The 10,098-nt window shown below is 36.8% G+C and overlaps 1 protein-coding gene across 2 annotated transcripts in view; it reads right to left on the reverse strand.

The window, feature by feature from the left end:
* The window catches only part of LOC106883902 (UTP--glucose-1-phosphate uridylyltransferase), a 54,621-nt gene that overhangs the window by 4,680 nt on the left and 39,843 nt on the right, over positions 1 to 10,098 (reverse strand). For both annotated transcript variants that reach the window (XM_052973834.1, XM_052973835.1), the window contains exons 6-11: positions 9,358 to 9,423; positions 8,601 to 8,738; positions 7,592 to 7,676; positions 6,569 to 6,637; positions 1,842 to 1,873; positions 389 to 485 (exon numbers count right to left, since the gene is read on the reverse strand). In XM_052973834.1, coding sequence (XP_052829794.1) covers positions 389 to 485; positions 1,842 to 1,873; positions 6,569 to 6,637; positions 7,592 to 7,676; positions 8,601 to 8,738; positions 9,358 to 9,423 — 487 coding nt within the window. The remainder of the gene's footprint in view (positions 1 to 388; positions 486 to 1,841; positions 1,874 to 6,568; positions 6,638 to 7,591; positions 7,677 to 8,600; positions 8,739 to 9,357; positions 9,424 to 10,098) is intronic.

Below are 10,098 nucleotides of genomic sequence, written 5' to 3' on the forward strand. Positions count from 1 at the left end.
ACGTAAAATACTGTCTATGTGATCTCAAATTTTAAAGCAAACACATAATTTTCTTATGGTTTCTTAAACATTCACTTGAACAAAACTGTACAAATCCAAATATATGGTACCCTAGGCATAACACCTACATGAACTTCTAACTTGTTGTCTCTTGCAGTCTCTGGGTGAGACTTGGATCCAACTTGTACAAATGCAAAGCAAAAGTCAAACATAAAATAATAACAATAATAATAATAATAATAATAATAATAATAATAATAATAATAATAATAATAATAATAAAAATAATAATAATAATGCTATATAAAAATGTGAAACTGAAAAGAAATTATCCTACATATGTTATGTAAACATAGATGCTGAAACAGTAAAAGGAAGTCTTCAATACCTTGTTGTTGACAATAATTTCCATGCAAAGGGTTTTCTCTTCCACAACTTTCTTTATGGCTTCCAGACTTATCCAAAGATTATTTGTGTTGAAAATTCTAGAATAAAGTAACAATTAAAGTGTAATTAAAATAGAATTTCTTAAACGTGTACTGGTGAGTCAGAAAGTAATTTTATTACTTTTTGATTTACTGTTGTACATACAAAAGGATAAATAAAAAAAAAAACTATGCAAATAAAAATTGTTTTATTTTCTGATGCACCATATAGTTATTTTTTTTCTCTTTTATATCATTGCTCCAGTCTTATATTACGATTTTCCACACCTAGAATTACTACCTCACTTATATGTAACTACCTATTCTAATATTCCCTCCCCACTGCTATACTGTCCGCCAACCTCTCCTTTATTACTACTTTGATTCCTATAAAGGTGCACCTTTATATGAATCAGGGTAGTAATAAAGGAGAGGATTGTGAGTGTCAGGCTCACAATCATGGATTAGTGAGTTCGATTCCCTGACTGGGCGGGCTGGGTGTTGTGTTCTTGAGCAAGACATTTTATTTTCACATTGCTCCAGTTCACTCAGCTGTAGTTCTGACATCACAGATGCCAAGCTGTATCAGCCTTTGCCTTTCCCTTGGATAACATCGGTGTCATGGAGAGGGGAGGCTGGTATGCATGAGCGACTGCTGGTCTTCCATAAACAACCTTGCCCAAACTTATACCTTGGAGGGTACCTTTCTAGGTGCAATCCCATGGTCAGTCATGACCAAAGCGGGTCTTTACTCCCTTTTTTTACCTACCTAACTACCCACTCCTGTATCCCATCCCCAGACTATATTGCCACTCCCCTCCTATACGGGTTCAAATTTTGGTGCAAGGCCAGCAATTTTGGGGGGGCAGGGGCTAAGTTGATTACATTGCTCCCAGTACTCAACTGGTACTTATTCTATTGACCCCAAAACAATGAAAGGCAAAGTCAACCTCAGCAGAATTTAAACTCCAACTCCACCCCTATATTGCCACCTTTCTCTAAATAACCAACTCACTGTTATTTTACTGCCACCCACTTCTACAGGGTGTCCACAAGGTCTGGGTATGTGAAGTAAATAAAATCATAACAAACACATAAATATAAGAAATAATAATTTCTTAAAGTATGTGTTAATCCCCATGTACCCAGACTTTGTGGACAAATTTGACCATAGTTCACTCTTACATGATGAACCCTTGACCCAAAGGTTCATAGATCAAAACTACACTTATCCAAGGTACCATTCTGTAGGACGAACATGAAAAAAAAAATTCTGTAAAATCATACATATCTAAGGCCAGTAGCACTTTAGTTTATTGTAATATAACATTAAATTGTCTGTTGAGCAAATGTTATTAAAGTTCATTGTTATTAATCATTGAATGCAAAAACAAAACAAAAATTTGCTACACTTACTTGAATTTACTGACACTTTTGAATTCATCTACCTGTGAAATGAAAATATACAGATATAGATATTTTTGATATAAATTTTGATGACAAGGCCAGCAATTTCATGGGTAGGGAGGCATAAGTTGATTACATCAACCCAAGTGCTCAACTAGTACTTATTTTATTAACCCCAAAAGTCTGAAAGGCAGAATCGACCTCGGCAGAATTTGAACTCAGAATGTAAAGATGGACAAAATGCTGCTAAGTATTTTGCCCAGTGTTCTAATCATTCTGCCAGCTTGCAAAGACTTCTAATGTTGGGTTCAAATTCTGGTACAAGGCCAGAAATTTCAGGAGTGGGAGCTAGTAGATCATATTGACCCATTGTTCAAATGGTACTTCTTTCATCGACCCCGTAAAGATAAAAGGCAAACTCAATCTTGATGGAATGTGAATTCGGAACATAAAGATGGACGGAATGCTGCAAAGCATTTTGCACAGCATAATAGTGATTCTGCCAGCTCACCATCTTTCAAAGACTTAATATTAGTACAAAAACTAGAAGCTGGAAGGGAGAAAGATATAACTAGTTATAACAACCTCAATACACAACCAGTACTAAACACGGTGTGTAATTTTTAATTTCTAACATTGGTACAAATCCACAAATTTGTTGGTGGAGTTGCAAGTATACTTGATTAACTCAATTCTAGTTTGTTACAAGTACGACCAAAGGATAAAAATCAACTGAAAACTGATGAAACAAAAGTATGAGCTTGACTACCAAAAGGACTTCTTACACTATTCCCTATTCGTGGAATCTAGAAGTATTGGTTTAAAATTTTGACAAGGCTAGAATTTTCCAGGGGTGTTGGGTAAATCGATTATATTGACCCCAGTGTTTAACTGGTACTTATTTTATCAACCCTGAAAAGATGAAAGGCTAAGTCAACCATAGCAGAATTTGAACTCCGAATGTAAGGATGGACAAAACGTCATTGAGCATTTTGCCCAGTATGCTACCAATTCTGCCAGCTCGCTACCTTAATGAATCTAGAAATATTAATTACAACTAAGGTAACACTAATGAAAAAAGGAGTGACATGAAATAATACATGAGTAAAGAGAAGACAGTTGTATACTGTATTTGATGGTACAAAAGATTTACATTCATATTTTGATGCACCCCAATTTTAATAGTGCATGCTCGAGAAAAAGTGTAACCCTTTCATTATGATATTTTTGTTGAAATGCACTGCCTTTTTTTCAATTAATTTAAAAAATAATGAAGAATTTAGTAAAATAACATTGTCATTTTGAAACTGATGTTTGCAATATAATTTAACATAAAAATTCTGATGGTTGGTTTAAATTTAGATCTCTTAAAAATAAGGAGTTTGTATCATGTGATCTTGGATGAAGTTGATATCAAAAAGGGTCAAAGCTTATGGAAGGCCCAACTTTGCATATAAAATGTGTGATGATTTTTTGAAACATTTTTTGGGGGAAAAAATATGTCATCAACTAGGATACATCCAAATGAAAGCAAAGAGGATAAAAACAAATCCATTCAGTATAAGAAGGGGAATACTGCAAGGGACTCTCTCTCTCTCTCTCTCTCTAAGTTCCTCGTTGTATCTGTGTTGTCATCTTTAAGCAATACTCTAGAATAGAGTGGAAGTGGGTAGAAGTGTTATACATTAACAATCAATCAACCTTTGTACCCAGAGGACTTCAAACTATCTGCTGGAAATGACAAATGGCTGGACAGTCTTCAACATATGGTGCACAGATTCATTAGAAAAACTGACATGAAAATTTCATTGCTGAAAATATCGCCCTGGATAGAAGAAAATTAATCTTTAAATAAATCTACCATGTTAGATGTCTTTTTTTACTCTTTATCTTTTGCTGGTAACAATCATTGGGCTGTGACCATGCTGGAGCACATCCTTCAAAGGTTTAGTCAAACAAATCGACTCCAGTACCAAGTTTATTTTTTTTATTTTAAGTCTTGTAGTCATTCTATTGATCTCTTTTTCAGAATTGCTAAATCATGGGGATGTAAATAAACTAACACTAGTTGTCAAACAGTGCAAGAACAACTCAAAGACATACACATATACAGATACATGTATACACACACATATTTCCGCCATGTCTATCAAAAGAGGCACATGCACTTTCACACATACATATACACATGACAAAACTTCCGACTACCAAATCCATTCACAAAGTTTTGGTTGCCCTGAGGCTATAGTAGAAGACACTTGACCAAGGTGTTGCACAGTGGGACTGACTTGAAACCATGTATACACACACATACATGAGGCACTGACAAGTGACCAAGGCCTTTGAAAAGACTTGTCAAGCTAAGTGAGATCATAGTCATGGCCAATGTCGGTGTTACATAACTGGCACCTGTGCTGTTGGCATGTAAAAAGCACTAACTACACTCTTGGAGTGGTTGGTATTAGGAAGGGCATCCAGCTGGAGAAACCATGCCAAATCAGACTGGAACCTGACACAGCTCCCCAGCTTACCAGATCTTATTCAAAATCGTCCAACCCAGGCCAGCATGGAAAACAGACGTTAAATGATGCTGATAATGATTATATATATATATATATATATATTTACGAAAGGCTTCCACACAGTTTCCATCTACCAATTTCACTCACAAAGAATTGATCAGCCTCAAGCTAGAATTGGCTGAGATGGATCTTCAATGGCCAGATACCCTTCCTGTCACCAACTCTCACCTGCTTCCTTGGAAAGAAACATTTCCCCATGACCAGACATGTTTTAAGAAGAAGATTGAAAACAAAGGACACTGCTTACATCACAGTGGCACTCACTTACGACTATTATGCAATGTCAAAGCAAGCAGACAGTAACATGGACACACACACACACACACACACACACACATGTATACACGTATACAGTAACCACCACACACACCCACACTCACATACACACATGTATACATATACTTGGTTTCAACCAACCAAGTCCACTCGCATGGCATTGGTTGGCTCAGGGTTGTAGTAGAAAGCACTTGTCCATTGTGCCATGCAGGAAGACTGAACTCAGAACTATGTGGTTGGAAAACAAACTTATCACACACACATACATACAGAGACACACATACACATACACACACACACACACACACACACACACACACACACTGTTTTGGTAGCATATGAGACAAATGTATTGATTTTGCATTGTTCTCCTTTCAGCATGTTGCATGTTGCAGTATTTATTTTGTCTGAGTTGAACATACATTCTCTTGACAGTCCTACAATTGTAAAAACAATTAACTGGTAATCAGTCGATTATTGACTTTAAGATTTATGAGATTTATTTTATGAAATAAAAAAAGAACTGGCACACAGCAGTTGTTACATTCAAGTCTCAGAAATACAGTTGAAATTACTTAAATTCTAAACTCTGCAAATGATATCTGAATTGAAGTCCATAACAGAATGTGAAGACAGATGAGATGCCAGCGTTTCTCAACTGGGGCTCCCCAGAACCCTAGGGTTCTGCAAGAAAGAGTGAGATAAGCTAATGCTAATTTCATGATTATAATATTACTATTCATGCACAACATATTATTAGTTATTGTAATATTGTAATATAGACTAGTGGAGGCGCAATGGCCCAGTGGTTAGGGCAGTGGACTCGCGGTCATAGGATCACGGTTTCGATTCCCAGACCGGGCGTTGTGAGTGTTTATTGAGCGAAAACACCTAAAACATCTATGAGGCTCCGGCAGGAGATGGTGGCGAACCCTGCTGTACTCTTTCACCACAACTTTCTCTCACACTTACTTCCTGTTTCTGTTGTGCCTGTAATTCAAAGGCTATGGCAGGATTTGTACTTGCAATACAAAGAGTTGAAACAAATACTGCAAAATACCCAGTCTGCTACCCAGGATTAGTAAAGTGTCACAAGAAATTCCATGAAGAATTTTTCCCTTATAATTGTTTCAAATTCTGGCACAAGCACAAGGCCAGCAATTTTTAAGTGAGGGTGTAAATTGGTTATGGCAACACTATTGCTCATCTGGTATTTCATTTTATCAAACCCAAAAGCATACACCCGAAAGCAATACTCAGAAGCATTCTTTCCAATACTCTTAAAACTCTGCCAGATACCACAGAAGTGGTTTAGTGATTAAGGATATTATTACTTATAATGAATTAATACCAAAGATTTTAATTTTTCATCTGGTTTTTAATTACTTAATCAGAAGGAAAAGATTTTAGACATGACCCTTTGTAGGTCACCCAAGATTGGTAGAAAATGCACTTTTATACAATTTAGGACAGTTGATTTGCTATCTCACAGGGGTGTCAGGATTTCACCACATAATAATGATGGACTCTCCCATCAAAGATGATGTATATGTCTTCAGCTTTTGCCAGACAACTTGTACAAATGATTTGTTTACAGAGATCAAATATATGTACTGTGCATTAGCTCATTCCATCCATCAAATCATTATTGCTTCAGGTGTCAAAGTGACTGCAGAGAAACATGAGATTAAGTGTTTTGTTCAAGAAAACAATGCCCCACCTGGTCTAAGAATTGAAACCATGGTTTCACAATCGTGAGTGCAACATCCTAACCACTAGGACATGTGTCCTCAATAATAATAATAATAATAATAATAATAATAATAATAATAATAATAATAATGATAGTCATAATAATATGTGGAATTTTTTTCTTACATGGTCAGCAGCAACTTGAGCTATTTCTAGTAATTGGAGTTTGCCATTATATTCTACCAGTGTTCCACCCTGCAAAAGAGAAATATAAAACAAAAAAACATTATGAGGATAAGAAGTAAAACCATTCATGCTACTAGTGCTGCGCCCTTCTCTGAGTAAATAAATAAATAAATAAATAATGATGATGATGATGATGATAAATGCCCTGATACAGTGCCAGGCAGTGGCTCTCATGGCTTCTGATCTTAACTGATTGGAAGTATTATCATGTCCATTGTTTAGTCTTGGCATAAAAGATGGGCTACAGCAAATATTCTGCTTAATACCACAGATTTTCTTGTCAGTCGTTTGACCTTAACCAGTTTAGCATGTCTTTTGGTGGCTGACGATATGTGCATCTCTGATCACAAGCAGAAGTAGTGGAGGGAGCATCATAGCCATGTGTTGAGAGGAATTCTTTGAGGTTTGAATAATTCACCTTTGGAAACATGGGTGTTTTGTTCAACATCCTTAAACAAACCTTATTCAGGGACCTTTTGAGCGGGATGGGCTACTCAACCTGAAGAAAATTCTAACTGGGCCCCCACCTGCAAGATCATGTACTGTTTATCTTGATATGAGATCACCATGTCATGCACATATGGTTGTGATGCATGTGCCTAGTGTACCCTTATCAGACAGGTAGCCATGATGGGTGTACTGGGCTTCGTATATTTTATCCCAGTGTCACTTTGATTGAATGCACTGCTCTCTCACTCAATAATAATAATTATGATGATAATAATAATGATAGAGGAGGCAGAAAAAAAAAAAAGGAACAGAAGAAAAGATTAAGAACAAAATTGAGAAGAAACGAATGAAAAGTGAGAGGAGGGGGCACAGGGGAAGGAGGAGGAGGATTATAGTTTTCATTAAAAAAAATATGATCCTTAATCAAATGAACATTGTTTGAGCAGACAAATAATATAAGAGTTGCTAAGTTAAGACAACATCAGAAAAAGGTTAAACTGATAATATACAAACCTTGATATCTGCTCTAGTCTTATCTGTCACTTCCATTACAAATTCTGGTGCTTCACCATTCTGACGTTTTAGAAGAGATTTCAAAATATGTTCAGAGAGTTAAGGAAGAAAATCTTTACCAGCAATTCTTAGACCAATATATAGATAAGTGTACATCATCATGAGGCCATCGTAGTGGAAGCTGAGGGTGGCTACTTTGAGTACACTGGTGTCTCTCAGCCATAATCTAGTTGATATTTTTTTTAATTTTTAAAAACATTTATTTTCTTGGATGGTATATTGCTTTCTTTACCTTTAATGAAAACTACATAAAACACCCTCTCTCTCTCTCACACTCTTTCTCTCTCTCTCTCTCTATGTACAGACAGACAAACATATAGATAGATAGAATAACGAGAATAAAATGAATGGACATTTCAGAGTATTAATAGATAAAACAAGTGAAAGATAGAAAAAGAAAAAAAAAAGATTTTTTATTTTCTTATGTTACTATATGTAAGAATTTAAAACAATTAGAACTTTTGTGCCAAATTCTGATTTCTTACTGTCATAAACATCATCAATTCATCTACTGCTTTTCAGAGCCTGAATCAATATCTCTTTCCACCAGTTACATTCGTTTCCACATCAATTTCTACAAGCTGTATAATATCATCTTTCAATCTGTTAATCATCATCATCATCATCTTTGTTTAACGTCCGTTTTCTATGCTGGCATGGGTTGGATGGTTTGACTGGGGACTGGCAAGCCAGGAGGCCTTACCAGGCTCCAATCTGATCTGGCAATGTTTCTACAGCTGGATGCCCTTCTTAATGCCAACCACTCCGAGAGTGTAGTGTGTGCTTATTATGTGCCATTGTTATAACAGTGTACCAGATTTCAACCCAAGGCCATGGCTGAAGACCAAAGTACTGTGGAATAGGTTTGAACCTGGAAGCGCAATTTTTCTAAGTAAACTTTTTAACTACACAACAGTACTATTTGTACCCATATAGGGGGAAAAAAAGGATATGCAGATCAACAGTAGCTCCTAGATTATCGATATTTGATAGAAACATATATTTGCAACCAGCTTTGAGAAACTTCTGCAGAAAACCGCATTTGTAAAAACATTCATAGACATCTCCATGACCAGGAGGGTACCAGCTGAAACAGATATAAAAAGTGTAGTAGTAGTAGTAGTAGTAGTAGTAGTAGTAGTAGTGGTGGTGGTGGTGCCAGTGTTGGCATTAATGCAGTGGCAGCAGTGACGATGATGATGATGATGATGAACATGGTGGTGATGGTGGTAGCCATCGTCGTTGTCATCATAATGGTAGTGATGGTGGTGGTGGTGTTGGTGGTGGTGGAGGTGGTCGTCGTCGTCGTCATTGCTATCGTTGGTTGTGATAGTGGTAGCAGTAGTGGCAGTGGTGATGGTAATGGCCGTCGTCGTCATTAGTGTTGTTGTGATGGTGATGATGGTGATGGCAGTAGTGTCAGTGATGATGATGATGGTGGTGATGGTGGTTGTGGTCTATGTTGTTGTTGTCATGACAACGATGATGATGGTGGTGGTAGTAGTAGTAGTAGTGGCAGTCATGATGGTGATGACAATAATCATAATGATGACGATGTATCTATGTACGTCAGTGTTAAATATTTCTGAGAAATAAATCCGGAAATAGAGCAACAACGACAATGACATCAATAAGATATTAATTACAACCACAACATAATCACAACAAACAACAGCAAAAAGAACAAATATTTCAACATTACAAACCTCTGTGGATCATCATCTTTAGATTTCGGTAAAGGTAACAGGGATTCTTTGATGATTCTTGGGAACCTATTAAAAAAAGAAAGAAAAAAAAAAGGACAGGAAAATAATAAAAGTCAGAGGTAAAAAATTGAAATGTATTTTGAAATTGATGTCTATGACTATATGGTTTGGAAGTTTGCTTCATAGCATGGCATGTTGGCTAAATGTTTTTTTACTATAGCCTTGGGCCAACCAAAGCCTTGTGAGCAGACTTGTAAAACCAGAAACTGAAAGAAGTCCATTGTGAGTGTGTGTGTGTGTATACATACATATATATATATATGTGTGTGTGTGGAGGCGCAATGGCCCAGTGGTTAGGGCAGCGGACTCGTGGTCATAGGATTGCGGTTTTGATTCCCAGACCGGGCGTTGTGAGTGTTTATTGAGCGATAACACATAAAGCTCCACGAGGCTCCGGCAGGGGATGGTGGAGAACCCTGTTGTACTCTTTCACCACAACTTACTTTTGTTTCTGTTGTGCCTGTAATGCAAAGGGTCAGCCTTGGCACACTGTGTCACGCTGGATATCCCCGAGAACTACGTTAAGGGTACACATGTCTGTGGAGTGCTCAGCCACTTGCACGTCAATTTCACGAGCAGGCTGTTCTGTTGATCGGATCAACTGGAACCCTCGACATCGTAAGCGACGGAGTGCCAACAACATATATATATATATATTTTTATATATATATATATATATAT

Source organism: Octopus bimaculoides, chromosome 17 (assembly GCF_001194135.2).
Source record: "Octopus bimaculoides isolate UCB-OBI-ISO-001 chromosome 17, ASM119413v2, whole genome shotgun sequence".
NCBI classification, from domain to species: Eukaryota; Metazoa; Mollusca; class Cephalopoda; order Octopoda; family Octopodidae; genus Octopus; species Octopus bimaculoides.